Genomic DNA, 21,716 nt, shown 5'->3' on the forward strand with positions numbered 1-21,716 from the left:
CAGAATTCTGTCACCTTTTTGCATTCACTGAGGTGGGACCGAGAGGGACGACTCGATGATAAATGAGGCATTGAATGTACATCGCTTTTTTTTAAATACTATGCTTCTCTGACTTCGCATTCGCACAACACTCACGTCAGCAGTTGTTTATTTTTAAACAGCACGCTGAATAGATCTGTGGAATAAAGGGTTCCGCTTGCCAAGAAATTTTGAACAATTTCTCAGAAATGGTTTTGAAAGTGTGACTTTTTGACACACTGTTAACCGCATCATAACAATCAATATATCTGCAGAAACTCACTGGGCAAATTGGAGTTTTTTTGCGATTGTTTTCTGCAGTGCATACCATTGATTTGTCTATGCCAGTTTTAACCACATACGGTCGAGCGCAAGTGAAACTTTAACAGTAAGTGTTGCCTAGTTGCCGGAACTTTAGGTCATTCCCATCAACACGGGCATAACAGTATCTTAGGAAATTTCCCAGTTGCCTCCCACTTAAATGTGGTACTCCGGAAAGCTTCAGTTGCCTTTCTAAGTAAGTATTGATCGTGAAGTATTCGTGAAGTTCGTGAAGTATTGATCGCATGAGAGCACAAAGCATGCTTCGAGTTGGCTAACTGCACACGCTCGCCTCACTCAGTAAAACTTTTCTTGCAGGCGAAGCCGGCAATTCGGAGGCACGCAAAACCACGGATCTTCCCGCGGTGCTACTGGGAGGAAATACGAGATTGAAGATGGACGGAGAAATTGTAAGTATCCATGCACTACGCTATCACCAGTTTCTCTTTAAGGGAGGAAATATAGTTAAGTCTGCTGGCACATTCAAGGGCTTCCGTATCGCTAGTTCGTTATTTTTACGCAGGGTTGCAACTTATTTTGGGCCAAATTGTACTCTGAAAAAGCTTATTTTCTGCCGCGGCGATAATAGCAAGTTCACTCGGCTGGTGCTACAAGATGAGAATCACCGCAGCTTTCAGGAACATTCATTCCAAACGCAACGATGTGGAGATGAACCACGGAAAGGGACATGAAACATCCCAGAAGCACTTGCGCAGGCCTCAGTCTCACAAGGGTCACATGACAATAAAATAGACTGGCTACGGCTTGTCACTTCAAGCACGAACAAATGCTACGAAGCTTTGCGGGAAAATGCTTTAATCAAGTTATCCTATTAGCGCGATCACGGGCCTACAGTAATAGTTGTAGATATTGTATCTGTATGTCGGTCCCATGGTTCGTCGCTTCCCTTACCTCTCGTGTTCACCAGCACCGCAATTCAAGTGGGCCCGAGCGGTAATGGCCACGTCGGCTAAATGCTATGCAAGATTAATTATCAAGAATACGCTATCGATGAGAAATTTTGCTCTCATCATTCGGGGTCGCGAATTTTATATGTTATTCCCACGCAAGGACAACCAGTGGCTTGTGCGCATACTGTGGCTACGCGAGCCCCGAAACAACATGATTACGAACGATGCGTGGGATGACCAAAATTGATGGTGCTACAGTGTCGGAAATATTCACATTTTCTGGACTCTCAGTGTTAAGAGTATGCTGGAAAACTGATGACAAATCGTGCTGCTTTTGGTAAAAAGAAAAATAATCCATGCAAGTAATAAACACGATCCAACTTTTTTTTTCTGTGTTCCGGTCACACTTGCATTTTATAAGCTGCCAATAGACTCAGTTACATACCAGCAGAACTCTTCCTTCTTAATTATCTTCCTGTGGACTCTATGGTGGACAGTAATCAATATGCTGGACAGAAGCAGTAATAACAGCTGGCAGAACGACTCCTAAACAGGCTTTACTAGTTCGTCGACAATAAGAGCGGACTATTCAAATTGTTAAAAAAGAGAAGACATTCCAGGCGCTTTACTCCTTTACCGCAGCTTTAGCAACAGGGAGTATGGTCCCACCAACATTTATCACATACTCTGCATACTGAGGCTACATATCATTTCAACTTACAATCACGTAAACAGGGACAAATATCTTAGATAACAAGTACCCACTGATTTTTTAACAACTGCAAGCGCCAGTTAACAATACTGCCGTTTTAAAACACGCAAAATTACTGTCGGGAAGGAGTTTCTTCCAAAACCCAAAGACAATCTTGTGACCAGCTCTCAAGTGCAGGGATAGTTAGGGTTCCTGGCACCAAGTGGATGCCTCTGTCGTCACGAGCAGAGTGACTACTTCCGACGGCACGTAAAGCGTTAATTAGCATAAATGCTTAGCAGTGTGCAGTCAACGGGCCTTCGGGGCAAACGCCACGCAGTCTGGGGACAGTAGCTGATGTTTTCATTATTGCCGACTGCGCCGTCTTGAGTGTTCTAGTGCTGTCTCAACATTCTTCTAGCTTTCGGGCATGCTTTCGTTGACTTAATGAACGCCGGTAGAAGCGCAAAGCTGCCGTTAACGGAAGCTCAAGACGCGAAACCAGCACACACGGTTTCCTAAATGGCTGCATCAGCGAGGTACAACAGCTTAAGCCAGATGTGTGCGCGGCGGAGTAATCTTCCTTTTTTTTTTAGTTTTTATCAAGACAGCGTGGCGGCATCGCGTTAAGCACGGAGAAGCGATCCCACAGGGCGCCCTCGCCGTTCTGCATTTGTGTCTCCCTCGCAGGCGTGTCCCGATGTCCCGGCGACTCAGTGTCGCCCGTTTCTGAACTCGCAGCGCACGAATCTATCGGCGGTGCTCCGCCGGCGCGCCCGCAGCAGCAGCAGCAACAGCAGCAGCGGCAGCAGCGCGGTCACTCTCGGGGTGGTTCCTTTCTGGGTGCAGTCGGTTCACCGGCAGTCGTCGGGTCCCGAATGGCACCCTGTCCAGGAGACGTGGAGGACAACCGGGGCACCGTGGAGAGCCCCAACTTCCCGGACACGTACCCTCCAAACACGGACTGCTTCTCGGTGCTTAGAGTGAAGCCCGGAGACGTGGTGGCACTCACGTTCGAGACCCTGTTCATGGAGCGGAATCCGCGGTGTTCTTCGGACTACGTGGAGATCTTCGACGGACCATCTTTCAGTACGTACTGCTCTGCTGCCGCACCTCTGTACTTTTAGCATACGCCTTCTGGGAAAGGAGCCTAGATCGTCAATAACGTCAACGAAGCTGGCTCGCAATCATAGAGCGAGAATCCTATTACATTACCTGAATATCAGACACCTTGCTCCACCTCAGTCTCTAATATTGTCAGGTAGCGCTGAAGAGAGAAAAAGGAAATGTGAGAAAGAGGACGAAGCTCGCCATCTTTCCGTTAACGCACCAGGCTAAGGTGGAGTCAGCTCTGTAAATAAACCTTAAGAATATAAAATATCTACCTTTATACATCGATCTCTGAAAATTTATCGTCGTTTAAGGGGAATAAAAAACCACATAATTGTTCTGCGCTTGGCAGTGCAAGGTGAAATATTCAGAACAGGTAAATTTTAAAACCAATGAGAAACTAAAACATTTAAAATTGGCCAAATGTAGGAAGGTACAGATCCTAATGAAGGCTTACAAAAATGCTAGAAATACATGCAGCAGCGCTAAGCACCAAAGACTCGAAATGAGCAGTTCTAAAACTCGAAGTGGGCGTGATTACACATGTGAGTAGAACTCCTGTTTCGGCTAGTTGGTACATTTAGAATCAAAAATACTACGGCGCGACGGACGACAATAACGAAGGCGCACAAAGTTAGTCCTGTCGTTTGTATGCCTTCTTTGTCCTCGTCCGTCGTGCGGAAGTATTTTTTATTAACAGATGCGAATTGCTCATTTCGTTGACCCGGCTCTTTCGCAGGTTTACGTACGTTACTTTAGCCTAAAATTGGTCACCAACACACTTTAATATAATTCCGGGGTTGCATTTAAGTCTGCTTAAGTCCAGTAATGCGAAAGCATTTCTTTTATTTCTGCCAGTTATACTTCTGCGTGTCCGTTCTTCATGTCTTTGTCGATTAACCAATGAATGGAACTAATTGACTGAATGCGTAATTACCTAATCCACCTAATGTGACCCACTAATACAAATGTAGTTTACTAAATAAATTAGTTCGATATGATCATTACCGAATTAGTACTTAAATTGAATGATCCGTCGCAATTTGCTAACTCGCCTAAATGACGAAATGACTCATTAATTCCGAAGTTATCAACTAAATCATGTAATGAACTCGTTTAACTCATTCATGGCCCATTATTAAACATTTTAGTGACTTGGTTATTCCTACCATTTGCATAATTTATGGATCAACTGTTATATTTATAAACGGAGCAATTAATGATTGACAGTTCGTGCAGACCCACTCTGATGGCAGGCTTTGTTTACACACTCTGTCCACACATCGTGCAGAAACGCCGATGACGCCAGTCGTGAGAAAAATATCACTTAATCATTAAAAAAAGTTTTGCTGAAAGGCAACTTTTATCCCTCTATCAGAAGGTTGAGGCAAGGCAATCTCAGCAGCGTTGCTTCGCGTGTTCGGCCTATGCTCTTTACTGCTCCCATGATTCAACATGTCTTCGTATATTCCACTGGCTTTATAGGCGGAGGCCCCTCTCTTTCCTGTGAAACCTAAGGGCTGATGAAAGCTCAGTGTCTCTAACAGCGTTCTCTGTATGTCAAGTGCTTGCTATCAGCATTGACAGAATCAAGGCATTTCTTGATACAGGCACAGGACTTTAAGGTTTTCCGGCCTTTGTTCTTTTATTGTGTTACGAATTGCTTGTATCGATACTGAACTTCCTAAGCAGTGCCTACAATTGAAATATCGTCATAACTGTCAACAGCCCAGCTACGTAAACGTAGGATGAAGACTTAAAAAATACGTCACTCTTATTCTGGGAATTGGTTAGAATGACTTAGTGACAGCTAGGTAATATTATTGAAACGAAACAAAATGACTGTCAAGTATACATGGAGGTTCTTTCGTGTTTACAGGGAAATTTTTCATTGCGGTTTTATGAAAAGCCTTTGTATTCTAGCTGTACTGAAAAGCTGCTGCTTCACTGCAAACATCACGTCGAAAATAATGCGTTACATGCGGACTCATGGTTTCTGCAACGGCATTAAACGAGAAAATACAAACGCGTTTAATATACATTGTGTTTTATGTCTATGTAATGCAAGTTTTAAGGCGAACGTCTTTAATATTGTTCCCAAACTGTGACCGTAACACTTCCTTTCGTTACCGCGATACTCGAAGCATATATAAAACTTTCGACTCCGCCTTCAATCGTCCGTGCTCTAGGTAGATAAAATAATGACAGGATCTCGAAAAGCGCTTCAAAATTTAGCGCAAACAAGCTCTAAATTGGGAAAATTGCCAAATTCAATGTCGGCTTCAAGTTTATACAGCATATATAGGCTATGAAGGACGTGCCAACCCAAGCCGGCACAGATTTCTAAAAGGTTATTAGCGCCACGAATAAAGTCTGCTATTGACACAGACCAAGAAGGTTAGCTGATAAACTATGGCACTTGTGTATTTTTCTGCAGATGTAGAGAGGAAACTAAGATCTAAGAATACCATCCCCCCCCCCCCCCCTTCCCCCCGGTTGTATTTCGGGGTGCAGAAGCAGTGAAAAATTAACACAGACAAAACCCTTCGTTTGTAGTTACTGGTTAATGTAAAGCGTTCTCTGTGCGTCGCCAAACTAATATAGCATTCGAAATCAATATTTCGAATACTATATTGATTATATATCAATATAACCAACCTTTAGTACTAAATATAAGTTTTCGGTTCAGGTAGAACGAGAAGAAGAAGATCGTTTACACGGTATGGAAGGAGCACTGAACAAGAGTAAAGGGGGGCGCCTGAGTTCGCAGATCGAGCAAACGTTTCGACAAGTGGACTTGTCGAAACGTTGGCTCGACCTGCGAACTGAGTTTACTCTTATGCAGTTTTCGGTTGAGTGATTTAATAAAAAATCGCCACTTAAAAAAAATCGATGTGTATGGTCGGCGAACAATCTACATCAACATAAAATGCAGTGGTATCTACTGAACGCCTAGATTACGACTCCTAGTGCTCCTTGGGTCATGGGAAGCACAAATCGCTACATACTGTTGAATTACTGTTAATGGGTTCACTGCCTTTGCTTGTCTTTTTAATGCTTTTTTTTTTATTTTGATTCAAGAAGAAAGCAATAAATTGTCGTCAAAAACGCAATAAAGATTCTATAGGGGGTTGCTTTCAAAATCACCAAGGCCATAGCCAACTGCGGCCACGAAGCCAGATGATATCATATTCAAATATCCTTCCTGACATGATACACTCTGTCAGACCATGCCATATGGCTTGACAAACACGGAAGGCCTTCTGGCACAACGCCAGTCCTAACTAGGTTGCTCAATGCAGGTAGGCCGTTTAGATATCAAATCGCACAATCAGGTGTTGCGCCTACACGTGCACGACAGCGTATGTATGTTTGAAAAAGAAAAATATGTAGAAAAATCTGTAAAAGTGTGCAAAGAGGAATAATTATTTTGCTAAACATTCTGAAATTTGTCGACGCCGCTTGAATTTAAACGAAGAATTAGTGTCATAGAATGGCTAATGTAAAAACAGCAAGGATCCGATTGAAGCTTACTTTATAAATAAAGCTGACATGGCATGCTATTCTTGTACATTTCGTCTATGTGGCTTTACCAACGCTTCCTGCGTGTCGAAAGGTTCTAGATTTTAATACCCTTGCGCTTGCAAATGTTTTCCCCTTGCTGTTCCCTTTTTGGTTCTGTTTTCTTCATCTCTAACCTGCTTGCTTTTTTTTTTTTTTTTTCATGTTGTGCATATGCATAAACATGCAGTTTGGATCATTTTCCGAAACATCCAAACATTTACATTCCTAGCTTATATCCATTTCTGAATAAAGTAACTGCAGGAACTTCTGCCTGAGCTGTTTTCTCTGGCTGCGGATATTTTATTTTGGTTTAAATTTATCGCATAAACATGCCTAACAAAGGACAGCATGCAACCACCCTTTCTCGCGTTTTGTCGCCTGTGGGACAGAAACATATAGGATACCAAATACCTGTGATTAAATTCAGGAGAAAGCAGCGACGTAGGGAAAGGAAGATGATACGGATAAAGTTAATACACAAAACGAGGGCAGAAATTGGGGTAACAAACGCGTATTACTGTGGTGTAATGTACATGAAGAAAATTGAGGAGGACAGGGCCTGTAATCGGAAGGCAAGACAACCGATGGTCATTAAAGATGCGCCAGCTATTGGAGAGGCCTTGTCGGAGGATAGATATCGGAGAGGCCTTAATCCTGCAGTAGGTGAACATAGTATCGTGATATTTACAGTGATGCCTAGTAGCTAGCATCAGAACCGTTGCATGTCTACTGGTTTTGAAAGCTCTGGCGAAGATTCGGTTGGGAATGACGTCAGCCGCTACTGTCCTCACCACAGCTTGAAGGGCGACAAATGGCTGCCAGCGCAGACAGCTTGTAAGATTGGTTGTGCTGCAGAGAATTGTTCCTGTGCCTATGCGTAGCGCCGCCATTTTTCTTCGCCGTGATGGAACACACAAACATGGGTACATACTTCATTCCAAGTTTATTTTTATAGCACTACTTTACCATATACGCATAGTTCAAAGAAAAAAAGGCCTCGATAGTGTTCTTGTCAGAGCAATTTGCTTGTCTACGTCGATTTCATAATCTGGAAGCACACAGAGAGCCAAAGGCAGCTAGCGCGCCATACCGCGTCTTAAGGCGGTGCTTAAGTGTCCGCTTAAATTTTTACAGTCTTTTAAGGAAAAGTAGGCCGGTTTGTGGCCCTCACGCCTGCAATAGGTAAAAGAAGCATTAAACCCAAAATCGGCTTTTGTAGTCACTCTAAAAAACAGCATTAAACGTCTTTTGAATACCTAATTTATGCCCATAATAAAAATTGTGTGACTGAAACACGTTGAAAAATATGCGCAGTTGCCGAAGATTCGTTCGCTACCAGTGATCACAATCATACTTAGGCCCTTCTCTTTCTATATTTTTTTTTTCCTTAAGCTCGATTACCTCTTTTGTGTCTTCTACATTTCTTATTTGTGAACAGTCCTCACGTCTCCCGACTATCATTTCAGTTCAGTTAAAAGACCTGCATAGGGATATTTATTCATACGTTTCATTGCGATCGCTTCCCAAAATCTGCTTCTCGTATCGCCAACTTCCCTTCTTGCGAATTTGCTATAGAGCCCCATTGAAATGAGAAAACTAATAATTGTCGTTTTTATTTTCTTTAATTATCACGTGATTTCTTCATATTTACCTTCCCTATACGCAACAGCCTTGTTGTCTTATTAAAGGATGTTTTAGCGCTGACTTCCCTTTAAAATATGTGTATCCTTCCAGATTCTCGAAGCGGCCATTCATATGTCCCAATTGTCTTATAGCTGGCACAGTCTCCAAACTTCTCTACCTTTTTTCTCAGCGGCAGCGCCGGCACGCCGTTCCTTCAGACAGCCCTAGGCAGAAAATTCGTCACTCAGAGTGCACAAAATGACCGCAGTGAAAATTTAAATTCTGCACCACATTTTGTCTCTATATTCTGCCCTGTGCCAAGATTATATCTTTACGTGCAATTTCTCGTTAGGGTTTTGCGATGTAACTGTAGAAATACCTATCTGAAGGCAGCCATTGCAATAAGCTATACATCGTGGAACAATAAAATAGCTACAAACAATTCTTCAAGCACCATTTTCCTGTGTACCAGTTCTCTCTCCGTTCAAGGTGCGTCGAGCAACTTTAAGAAAGATCACCCGACAGAATCACTACAAACAACAAAAAGTGCTAGTTAACCATTCTCGTTAGTGCTCTTTGGCTATAAATATAACATTAATGGGGGTCAAGTGGATGCAGCTAGCACAGAACCGGGTTAAGTGGAGAAATATGGGAGAGGCCTTCGCCCTGCAGTGGGTATAATCAGGCTGATGATAATGATGATGATTATGAAGCCGAAACCGACGAACGCCTGATGTAATCGAAAAACACAACGGTAGTTTAACCCTACCTGAGCCTGGTTATAAGGAGCGGAAGCTCCCGCCGCAGTGCCTTAGTATTTCACACCCTCGGCTCCTGAACCCGAGTGCCCGTGTTCGAACCCTGTCGGTTCAAAACAGATCAGCTCAGATGGTTTCTTTTTTAATGTGAAAGTACTCCCACGCGGACAAGCTAAATCACCACCAATGGGGCTAAGTCTATAGTATGATGTTACGAAGCCTTGAAGATTATTCGCCGACACGCGAACTTAGGAGTACCGCTCTGAAGTATCCTTATCCCCCCCACAGAAGCGTAAGGAAAAGGTATCCTTATCCCCTACAGAAACGTAAGAAAAAGATGAGGCGTGGCCTCGTGAAGAAAATATTCTTATCCCCGCTCGGGGGCTTTAGGAGGGGAAGGCTAGGTAAGAGACCGAGACGAGCTCAGGGTCGTTCGCCATCACTCTGCGAACTCGAGAGTAGCGGCCGGGAGAGTAGATCGTACGCTCTAAAGACATCTGCTATGCTATGGTTAATAGAGTTAAACGTCCGAAAGCGGTATCATTAATGAGCGATGCTGTATTTCAAGACAACGGCTTCATTGGGACTTCCTAGGTAATTTAACGTCTAATGACACTGTACAATGCACGGATTCCTTGTGTTTAGATTGTTGCAAAAGTCGAATCTATTTCAATGTTTGGTATGCAAAGCAAACAAAACTTTGTTAGCTGAAGATGCGTTACCAAACTTCGTTGACAATAACCCTTCCCGTTTTGCTTTGTCCTCAGACAGCAAGTCACTAGGACGCTTCTGCCGAGAGAACCAGAAGAGCTCCCTGGAGCTTCGCTCTACGGGCAACGCAATGGCCGTGCACTTCCACTCTGATGACATCGTGAATCTGCAGGGCTTCCGTGCCACGTACCACGGCTACAACGAGCTCGAGGAGCAACACGTCGAACCGAGTGCGTAATACATCCAAGTCGCTTTTCTCAAGTCGCACAAACTCAGTGGCGTATAAGGAATATAACACGTAAAAACGCTCAGTCAAATTCAGTGCCAGCAGCGTCGAAAAACTCAAGAAGACTTTGAAAATCAGTCTTCATATCATGACCGAAACGACCATAACTGGTAGCGTCACATTTGGCACATTATTTCCAGCATATTTAGCTGTAGAACCAATAACTGCTCATAGGCGCCAAACGTTTCTGACTAGCAGCAGAGTCTTTATACAGTCTGCACATCCATAAGCCACGTTTATGGAATGATATAGTCTGCATCGAGGGCAAGTCTAGGTATATCTTTACAATGTCTTCGAATAGTAATAGTGTCAGGTAGTTAAAATATTTATTCAACCCCTTTCTTTCTTATTTTTTCTTTTGTACAGAAAGGGGCAGCTGAGGGAAAAGGCTGAATTAATTAGATAATTGCCGAAGTATTGACGAGAGCAGCACACTTAAAACACCATGTACTCTTGCGTTGATGGGTGCGGGGTCATCAAAGTTTTTTTCGTTTCCTTTTTTCGCGCAGGTAACTGCCGAGTGTGGACGGAAGACTCGCGGGGCTTCATCAGTAGCCCCAACTACCCGGACGCCTACCCAGCGAACTCCTCGTGCCGAGTGCCGCTGGACGCCGGGCCGCAGAACATTATCACTCTCTACTTCGTCGACATCCAGCTCGACCCGTACAAAGACTGCCCGTATGACAAGATTGAGGTCCGTGATGGCGCAAATGAAGGTAAGTAGCGCCATGTTTGCCCGGCGAAGGGCAGCGTAGTCTTTCACATACTGTTCGCGAAATGCATTCATTTGCTAGAGCGTGCGGCAAAGTGCGATCCGTATTTTCTATATAACGTTAGTAATTGCCTTAGAGCATACAGGTATTTGTTAAAGTTAAAAAGTGGTGTTCAGTGAATGAAAACAGGTTGGCCGATCTAAGCAAATCCCGGAGGGGTCATGTGACCCCTGCGTTCAAGCAATGTATGAAAATGCGTTGTTCGGCACGAGCCGCATCTTTTTGGTTACGGGTGGCTTCCGTCTTCCTTACCTCGCATAAGATAGTAATAAATTGGTATGAATCCTTCACCTTCGTTGCTCTGTGTTTTTTTTTTTTTTCATGTCTTAGCCCCTCTATTGTCCTTTGCCGGCTCGCCACGCTTTCAAATATTTATTATTGACTTCAGTCCTCTAAGAGGCTCGTACATATAAAACAGTTATTCTTCCTTTGAACAACACTGTTGTTTGTCGGTTCATGACGTCAGTGCTTGCCAAATATATGCCACCCCATTCATGTTCTCCTAACTGTTCACTTTCCTGATTGTGGATATGCGGCAACTTCTTATGCTAAACTCAAGATTTTTGTCGCCGCATCCAAAGCTTCACCCCTTAAACACCAGACATTGTAAAGTTCTTATCAAATCATTTAGAGAGCTAAAAACTGTCAACGTAGTGCACGTCCTGTAAACGAAAACTCCAAAGTAACTGTGGAGAGACTGAGCATGGCTACGCTTGACAAGACTTACGAAACAGGATGTATTTTAGGCGCAGTCTTCGACACGGAAGCACATTTCATAAATCAATAAAATTAAATTTCACATACTAGATTACCTTTGATCTAGTAAAAACTCACAATCAAAAATCATACAAGGCCATGAAAAATAACGATGCTGTAGAAACCGCAGCGGGTTTAGCGCTGCGAAAGTGGTAAAAACAGTCCATAAATTGTGCAAGCAACTGATGTAGCTTGCACAAGAAACTTAGAACCGGTCTATCTGAGAGTAGGACGACACCGCCAAAAGAGTACAATTAGCGATGAAAATAACCATAGTAGTCATATGATTGGGACACGCGATTATTGCTGCGCGGATTAGAAAGGCGATGGCAGTTTCAGCATATCAGTTAAAATTAAAAGACATAAATTACATGGGCAGGAAATGTTAGTCGCAGAACTGGCGGTAAGCGGTCTCGTTTAGCGCAAGAGTATAATATGCCATGCCGTAGAGGACGCTCAGCGTGACGTTGTCCGTCTCCTTCGCAGACGCCTACCTGCTGGGCCGCTTTTGCGGGGCCCAGGGCGAACCCGAAGCTGTGTCCTCCACCGGTCGGGAGATGTTCCTCTTTTTCACCAGTGACAACTATCTGAGCGGCCGGGGCTTCAAGGCCGAGTTCCGCGTCCACAAGAAGCCACTGGGTGAGCAATCATCTTTTACGACGGTCACCCTGGCGAGTGTGTGCGCTTTCTGCTTCAAGCGTTCCTGGTAAAGCCTATTATATTTATTGATTGTATTGATCGATTAATTATTTATTCACATACGTTAAAGGACAATACATGAGAGGGGAGTGGGGGGGGGATGGTTGTAAGATACAAGATATGAATAAAAATAATGAACAATACACATAATGAAACAAGCAATGTGACAGAGGCTTCAAATTAAAAGAAAGAGCGGTGAATGACGAAGTAAGTTGTACGAGCAAATATGGGCTGGACTTTGAATTTGTAGTCGAGGCGTGGAAACATGCGGCGATCAGGATTGATATGAGTGGCAGAGAATGAGGATGGTGCAGGATAATATCTATGGAAACATGACAAAAGAGAAAACCGTCTCCGTTTGTTTAAAGAACTTATATGCTGAGAGACTTTTTATTTCCGGTAACTATAGATGTTTGTGTGAAATTTGTACTGATGATCCGGGCAACTTTTTTCAATGATTCTAATTTATTAATTAATTTTTATATATTGTGCGAATTTGCTTAATTCGACTCATCTGAGCTGTCCTGCTTTTATGATGAAGCGTGGACGAGCTCAGGCCAACGACTCGGGCTCCTTAAGAGGTGTTACTTCATTTAATGAACCATCTTCCCTCTCACCTGCTTAGTTGCGCACAAAACAGAGTGAAACGACGAGAGGAAGCTCATAGCAGCTGAGGTGGTACGGAAAATTCCGCACCTCGACGGTGATAGAAAGGATACCGTACTCGTGATGATCCGTACAGATTTCGACCGCCTTGGGTTTTTCCCGCGCGCATTCACGTCACACTACATCAGGTAGTTCCGGTATCTCGCCATTATCGAAATGCGTCAACTATAATAAAATTTCGATTCCGTCAGCTGCACACCTGCATCCGGACTCCATGCCCACTCACGTATCGCGGCACATGCTCTGAAAAGCGGTTAGAATATGAATGTCATCTCATTTGCTCCATTTAGAAGTATTCAGCGCTCTCCTTGCGCCAGAATATCCCAGGATTACAGCGATCTCTTGTGTGACTTGGCTCTGTATTACTCTCAAGTGGGTTCTCTCGTTAGCTTTTTTGTAGTTGTTGTTGTTGTTGGCAGCGAGTGTTAGTTTAGCACAAAGTGAAGCCTGTCAAACTGCTCCTACATCTACCGACTCGAGAATTACGGCGGGAAACACGCATCACTCAAGTCCACCCCTCGCGGCTAGTACCGGGAGGGAAAATCCCGACATGCGCGGTGCTAATCAGCAGGCACTTGATCCACCGCTTCATGACTGAGAATACGCTCGGCGAAGGTCGATAGACGATCGGATTCCCCGAGCAAATGGCTTGAAAAACGGCACCACGCGGCAGCCAACAGTCTGCCCTAGCGGTCGTGGCGCCATTGCTGGCGTGCTTGGAAGTCCAGGGAGGCAAAGAATTATACAAAAGAGCGGGGCTCACCCAACGAGCGGCGCTCGATATGACAACACTCGGAGAGCCCAGCCAGTTGCAAAACTCACTCTGGAGCGCCGAGATGTTCGGCCATGCGGAGGAAATAATAGCACCGTTGGGCTCGCAGCCAAGACCTACCTGGTGCTTCCTTGACGGCCCCAATGATACGCGGCGATAAAACGGGGAATTTATTTAACGGCCGCTTCGAACGCAAACATTTGCTTAGCCTATTTTTCGCATCGTACGAGACGTTTGTGTACGGAGCGCTTGTGAGTGAAAATGAAATCCACTTTCTCTACCTTCATTTGTGGAATGTAAACCTAAATGCAGGAAAGGCTACTTCAGCACTGCGATGCATATTGCAGAGATAAAATACTTCTATTATCTATACGTCGGCACGTCGGTATAAATGAGTGAATTTTGCATACAGTGAAGGTTTTTCAACTTAGAGGTATTCTAAATGCGGCGTTTGTTGGAATTAAGTTTGCATGAGTAAACGATGAAAGAGTTTAGCACAGAGGGGCAAACGTTCACGCTCAACTTCATTCTGCAAACTTTACTGACCCTCTCATGCTCTCGACGTGTTCTTTTCATCGGCGCTCGCTCACTCTCACATTCCCCTTCGGCAATTTTAACGTTGACTTTAATTTCGTATTACGTTTATATATGTCATCGAAAGAATCAGGTAAATAGGGACTAAATTTACACATCGCAGTGTGTTTATTTTTTGTGTATATGATAAATACGCAATACCCATTTTCTCCTGCACTTGGCACCGCCCTCGGTTCTGACATTTGAGATGGTAGAAACATTATTTATGTTAAAAATTATATATTTGTCAGTTATTCAATGGGCCGGGCCTCATTTCTCTGGTTTTGTGACGTGGCCGTCAGAGAATGTCTTTCGGCGACTTCATGAGCCCAGTTCACTACCCGCTATTGTACCGAAGGTTCGCAGTTGGAAAGCGCAGCTACCTATGTAGTTGGTTAATTAATATCCGTTAATGTTTCGATTTGAGTTCAGGACACCGATGAAGGATGTATGCCGCTGTCAGTAAATACGAGAGGCCCCCGCTCAAGCAGAATGAGAATTCCTGCATCGTTGCGCTTTGGGCGATATTGGTTGTTCACAGAGAATGATAATTTTGCGCGCACAATTGACAGCACAGAAAAGAGGACATACACAGGGCGTAAACTGCAACTGCATTTTTATTGCAAGTGCAACATTATGCACGCTTCCACAATCAGAAAAATGGCAAAAACATGTAGCCAGAACACTTCGATATCTTTAATGCTACACGTGCTGAACACAAACTGCGACCCTATAATCCCCTTCCCCCATCCAATAAGTTCATTTCTTTGTCAATCGACAGAGCACTCACACATGCCTGGCCACTTACGTATCTCATTACGAGCGCCTCATTTTTGTTTTTTGTTTTTTTTTTGTTTTTTTTTTGCAGTTGTTTTCGACTTGCATGCCAATAAGTCGGGTTTGTTCCCTCACCCACTCTGCGCGCTTCCTGCCTCTTGACCTTACTGCCAATTATTTACCCTTCAATAACTCTTTTGAAATTCTATTACCAGAACTTAAAATCTTAATATGCGTACTTAATTCATTTCGCTTACATAATAAATTATGGCGTTTACATTGACCACTACGAATTATAAGGGCTGATGAGATAATAAAGCGAAGTGAAAATAAAAAAAAAAGCAGTAATGACAACTCAGGCTTGTGTGCAGCGTCCTATGGTATAACTGTGGAAATTTCGGTCCCCTTTTGTACATTCGGTTTTGCTGACCTGGGCACTTTGAATGTTTCGACCGAAATAACTATATTCTGAATCAATTACACACAGAAGAACCATGGGCATTAGTGCATAAATGTAATACTGCAGTGAGGCTGCTCAGTATTGAGAACAAAATTTTTTTCAGCGCGAATGTTTTTAACTTTGCTTTGTTTAGCTCTCATACTTAATAATACAAATTATTTGGTCACAAGAAAAACGTGGCCACTAGATGTCATCTCCAGATGACTGCTCTATTGTACTCCCGACTGGTTAATTCTGCATTTATGTTTATTTTTTTGCTGAGTTTTGCGGCACGCTGTTTACATACAACGTACCGAACTGTTTGATGGGTTTTGTGTTCTGAAGTTTTGCATATTCCATGTTCTGTGTAATTCTTGTTATCCTAGTCGTTGAAGATAGCACAATAAGAACGACCACGGAGCAAAGGAAGGCGCGCCATACGCTACTAATAACCGGTTCATTCTTATCTGCAAGCTACATCATATAGACAATCACATCGCATCTTCACGTCAGCACGGCACCACGTATCGTTTTTCAGAATTTTATAGCTGCTCTTTTATCTACACTCAGAGCATGGCCACGCGAGTAAAAAGATGAGTTTCAACAGCGAACAGTAGGCGTCAAGCAGCAGCACATAACGAAGCGGACACGAACGAAAAGTCTCTTACCACTTTTTCTTATATTTATCAATAGTGTCCAGAAAAACACACTCGGCTGAGTACAGACTTACTGAGGCATCGCTTATGCAGTGAAAATCTTGTCACTTTTTTTTTGGTATGAGGGAACCCATCACCAACACTCTGGCTTCTCTGCTTGCTCTCCTGCTCAGAATCTTTGCTTCTATAAATCCCGACATGCACTTTCACGCTGTAACATGCGAAACTCAATTCGCGAGCATGTCTCCCCTATTCGGGGCTACAGCTTCGCCACCATATCGGGCGCCTCTGCGGTGAGGGTGAGCGCGGTTGCAAAAGTAGCACGAGGGAGCCTTTGTCGGATGCGCCTTGGGACTGGTTTACATATTGCCCCTGTCTTGTGGAAAATTTTATATAGGGCAGATGGGGCGATGCCTTAATCACCATTTAAGGAAGCCTTCTCAAAATTTTATCCAAGAAGATAATCTCGCCAAATTAGTTTTGCTTGTTATAGCCTGCAAGTGCGTGTCTGGGCTTAAAAAGCTATTCTGGACAAACGTGCAAGTACAGAAGCTAGAGTTTTGCTGTTGGCTTTCCTCGTCTAAAAAATAATAATGATTAATTGTATTAGTACCTAATCGATGCCTCGTTAAGTCATTAGTCAGCCGAGAGCATCTTTTCTACTTCTATGCATAAATATAAAAAGAAGAGATAACATATGTTTCTCTTCATATCATTAACATATCATTACGCTTTACGCTGTTGCTTTACGTTTATTGTTCGCTGTTGGTGCTCATTTTGTTACTTGTTTTACCACGTTATGAAGGTAGATAATAGAGGAGCTATAAAGGCCTGTCAAAGAAGGCCGGTGCCTCCCTGGCGTACGCTTGCGATGTGATTACTTTATATATGTTTAGTTTGCACAGAAAAATTAATCCTTTGTTTTGGCGGTGTTCTGTGTCGTGTAATCTTTTGCTTTCTAGTTATCCTTTTCGCTACTTTCAAATATGAAGCATCACTCATGATATAGCCCAGCATCAAGGTTTTATGAAGCATACTTGATACTTTAGATAGTGCTGTTTGCTATAGTTCGCATTTTTTCGACGAATTCTTGGGCGCTACAACATACGCTGTAAATAATTAATAATAAAGAATGGCAACCATGGTTAATGAACCTGAGACGATGGGAAAAGAGGGCGGGGTCAGGAAGCTGCCGATACTAAACTGAAGCTTTGGCTTAGCCGCTGTAAAAGCAAAGTGACAAAATCTCCGCATTGAAAGACTGCTTGGTTTCAAAGCTGCGTTTCTATTTTTCAAAGCCTTGTTTCTTGCATAGCAAAACGCAAGAGAGTGTTACATTTTATTTTCAGAAGAATAGCCATTTCTTCCGGTCTCACTGAACATGTGTTTCTTCAGGACCCGTCTTTGTGACATCGTTTTCCCTGTTGTTGTTTTTTTTTTTGTATTTTTTTACTGAAATTTTCGCAGTGCTGCGATATACTTCGAATTTTTCTAGCTAATTCGTCTTTCTTCTAAGGAAATATTTTTAGTGCCATGTTTCATCGGGAAGCATAACTTGATTTTTTCAATTCTTCTAGCGGCTGTGCGATGCGAAACGCGTGTACATTTGCGCGAAAACAGTTCGATATTGCCAGACGTACCACGCCATCGCGTGACACCACGCGAGAAGCACAAACTCTTCAGAAAAACAGAATCCCAACTCTGATTTGATCGAGATCACAGGCGACTGTGCAGGCTAGCTTCCCTTGTTTTGATCGCAGCCATAGCAACAAGAGCGCTTTTTGTTAAAAAAAAAAAAAAAGAACATTCGTATGAGAAAATTCTCATGTATGTTATGCTCCAAACGCCAATAAAGCTGCCATGATGAAAGCGAACTTATTTCTTAAATGTTTAATCACAACTCTTTCAACGTTTATAGTCCTTCCTGGTGACCGGAGCCATCAAAACGCGTCTAATGAGCTATGGAAGTGCGCTCGTAGTTTTCGTGGATGATATTTACAGCGCTGGGAAACATTTTCATCACGCCTGATTCACCACATTTTTCGATGCAGCTGGATTAGTTTCAGGTTGTTTTTATACGGTGTATTACAAATGGTGGGTAGTAGTGCAGCTACGCACCAGTTTTAAGGGACCGCAGTTTTAAGGGACAAATTAGCGTACCGGTTAAAGCCGCGACTCGGTAGCTGTGGCATTCGGCAGTTGAGCCGAGCTCTTGCAGCGTGCCTGGCCGCGTCGGCCGCATTTTCGCCTGCAACATAGCGCATAGAAATGCAGACGACAAACAGGAGAAGGGAGGCGTTGTTTCCAAAGCGGCATAATGGGGGGCCGCTTTATTGAACGCAAACTTCGGTGCCTAGGGCACGCTGTTTTGCGTCAATTCCAGAAGCTGAGCCGCGCCGAAATTCGCTTGGAAACTTCGACTGCGATGTTCATGTCAACTCTGACGTCATGCGCTTAAATTGAGGGCAGAAAGGCTTCACACTGCCGTTGTTCGGTGTATTTATTTCCTTTTCTTAATTTCTATTCGAAACTTCAGTCGATATTTTTCGAGCTTTTGACCATTCTCACATGACCGCATAATTCTGCAGACAGGTTTTGCTAGAGCTTCTTTGCTTGCTCTTGCCGAAAAATGTTACTTGTTTACCTCGCGCTTTTTCCCCGACTTCTGCAATCTTTTATTAGTGGAAAACCCTGGATCCGATTATCTAAATGTGCAGCCCTTAGTCATTCTTCTTTATACCAATGATTTCAAACATTTCCCCTCGGAATGACAGACGAGCTATGCCGCTGATCAGAACTCACTTATGAGAGTTGCTGTGTGTCGAAGCAATGCGCTAATGACAAACGATTTTGCATTCTGTGTTCGTACCGATGGTAGAAGAATGCGAGCGCAGCGATCACAGCTCTAAATGATAAAAGAAGCATGCCAGCCTTCGGGTTTTCATCATTGTGGGTCATTCTCTTGGTGACGTTTCAACATCGTAAAGCGGTAATATATACCTTCTCCCTCTCCGGCTATCCATCTATCGCATGGCTCTCTGCATGGACAGCTTTTGACAGCAAGCGCAAAAGATGCTTAAGCACTCATCTGGGGTCGTGAAGCATGGGCAGGTGCCGTCATTATGGCAGCATGCAGTTTACATTAATACTACACATTACTTGCTTATGAATTCCGCCAATACTCTACCATTAGAATTAATAAATTTCTGTCTCCCATCTAACATTTATATTACGCGCATCTTTTAAAGCTAAGGTGATGGAATGTGGTGGTATCGTGGCGGACGTGCTAATTCTCCCATTCACAATTTAGCGCTAATTACATTATGACTGTCAAACACCTCATGTTAACATTGATATGAGCCACAAGCCTCATATTATTTATTTCTTTATTTATTTTAAACACAGGAAACCAAGAAACGCTGCTAGAGATCAATAATATTCCATGAGATCAACATAAGAACAAAAAGAAACACAGGCGGCATTTCACATCGTCTTTTGTTTGGAAAACAAATTATCACTGTTAGCATGAAATCACTTTGTTCAAGTACACTAGTGAGAACTAAAGTCTACGCAATTACCGTTTAAGGAAAAAAAGAACGTGTTTGTAAGCAACAGTTTGCTTTGGCAAAAATTGCAGCAAGAAGATATTCATGACTGTCGTGCTCTTCTTGTAGTAGTCCCACATAGGCAAGTGGGAAACGCCATATTTTTTTTTTATTTTTTTTACGAAACGGTGATGTTTTATTGTACAAGGGCACTCATTTTTCCGTGTGTTTGTCCCAGTTTTTAGTTTTGTACTGCAATGGGGGCAGGGACATTTACTGGCATACCTTGTGTATACCTACAAATCCCACAGCTTTTTTTTTAACTCCTTTAAGTTGCAAAGTGCCCTTTTTAGTAAGCAGGTCCGACAATCCAGAAGCCGATGGTAATTTAGATTTCGGTATTGCGTTGTAGGATAATATCCTAGTTTTATAAACACTTGTTTATGCTGGCTGCTTTTGAACCACGGTTTCCTTAAACATCCCAAATGTGTGTTGACCATGCAAGCGAGAAGATAAGATAACAGCAAAGTGTGCATATTTTTCAACTTTCAGGATAGTTCTGTTTTTGAGCGGCTAAAGAAGTCTGCTCAGCGGCGTTTTTCTTGTGACAAGCCAAAGCACGTTTCCTTCGCGTTGGGCTTCCCTGTCCAATGGCGAAACCAGCCAGCGCTTGGTTCAAATAACTTCTATATGGTATACCATTAAATATCATCATTGCATTAGTGCACAAAAATGCTGATGTTCTACAGGAAGGCCTTTACAGTTCGGCTAATTTCGTCTATCTTAAAAAAGCTTTATAGCCCGTGAAATCTGCATACTCCACATTATTCAAATTTAGCCTGCTATTCTAGCCTAGAATGCATGCTTGGGCTCGCCGTTCGTACATGTACAGCATCAGGCTGCTCTTTTCCAACTGTAATAAGAGCATTCTTGCACTCAAGATTAAATATTACCTCCCTGTACCTATTATCTGCCACGCTGCTTGGGTATACATGGAACTGCACGACTTTAAAACTCCTAGTATGCGTAATCCTTATCCCTTACATAGTTACAGTATTGTACTCAGTTGACCTCTTAAATATAAGCATGCAATCTGCTCATGGCTATATTCCAACGCGCATAAAAAACTAAGCGCGCAGCATTTTTGTTTGTTTTTTTCGCGCGCAGGCCCCAAGGACCAGACAGGCAAGAGCCGCGGCTTCGACGAAGAAGACTTGCTGGACGTTCGCCAGTCCCCGCGGGACGCCTCACTGCGCTATCGGGAGTCGCACATATTCCGCTGTGAACCGGCCCACCCCCAGTACACGTCGACAACATGGTGAGAGCCTGGCCACGTGCCAGGAACTGCTGAGACGCTACGATAAACGCCATGTAGCTTGCACATTAGCCGAATTTCAAGTCACGTGCCTGGACAATTTTCCTTTTTTTTTTCCGCGGTAGGATGATCTTTGAGACGTTTTTGTGTTTTGCGCATCTATTCGTCCACACATTGCCACATCGCTACCTTTCCGCCTGGTAACACCACACACGTTATTACTCACCCTGCCGACACTGACCGCGCGGCACCTGTCTCCCTTTTCTGAGTCGCTTCTATGGTACTTTTTGCCGTGCGCACAGTAGATGGTAACAAACTCCTCCGCCCCCCCCCCCCCCCCCCCCTCTCCCGCCCTATCTCCACAGTGTCTTCCTCGCCGTGGCGTCAGTTTGCTTTGAACGCCTATTGAACGCCTATTGAAACCTATGGGTAGTGGTAGACGAAATACAAGGAGAGCTACGAGAATTTGAGTATGTCCGCGGAAGTGAGGAAAAAGTTCGAGGCAGTGTGTTCTCAGTTTTCACGTCACATTGTCCTCATCTAACATTTGTTTCAATACTCCAATGGGAACTATGGTCAGAGATAGTTATAAATGGAGGGATTAATTAATTGAATTGGTGAAAAAATTGGCCTAACAATACAGACCACAAGACGAGAAACAGGCAGTACTTACAACTAAATTTTTTGAACCCTGGAGGCACCTTATATACGGTGAAGTTTCTAGGGGAAAGTAGGGTGGAATGGGAGAGAGA

At 43.4% G+C, this 21,716-nt stretch overlaps 1 protein-coding gene across 1 annotated transcript in view; it reads left to right on the plus strand.

Moving 5' to 3' along the window:
* LOC146208902 (mannan-binding lectin serine protease 1-like) overlaps positions 1-21,716 on the plus strand; it is a 72,893-nt gene that overhangs the window by 26,394 nt on the left and 24,783 nt on the right. Inside the window, exons 2-7 of the mRNA XM_084596394.1 lie at positions 658-749; positions 2,791-3,030; positions 9,764-9,937; positions 10,503-10,709; positions 12,009-12,161; positions 20,817-20,967. Of these exons, the coding sequence (XP_084452520.1) occupies positions 658-749; positions 2,791-3,030; positions 9,764-9,937; positions 10,503-10,709; positions 12,009-12,161; positions 20,817-20,967 (1,017 nt within the window). The remainder of the gene's footprint in view (positions 1-657; positions 750-2,790; positions 3,031-9,763; positions 9,938-10,502; positions 10,710-12,008; positions 12,162-20,816; positions 20,968-21,716) is intronic.

Source organism: Amblyomma maculatum, chromosome 1, assembly GCF_055883805.1.
Source record: "Amblyomma maculatum isolate TAMU_Amacu chromosome 1, ASM5588380v1, whole genome shotgun sequence".
In the NCBI taxonomy this organism is placed as follows: domain Eukaryota; kingdom Metazoa; phylum Arthropoda; class Arachnida; order Ixodida; family Ixodidae; genus Amblyomma; species Amblyomma maculatum.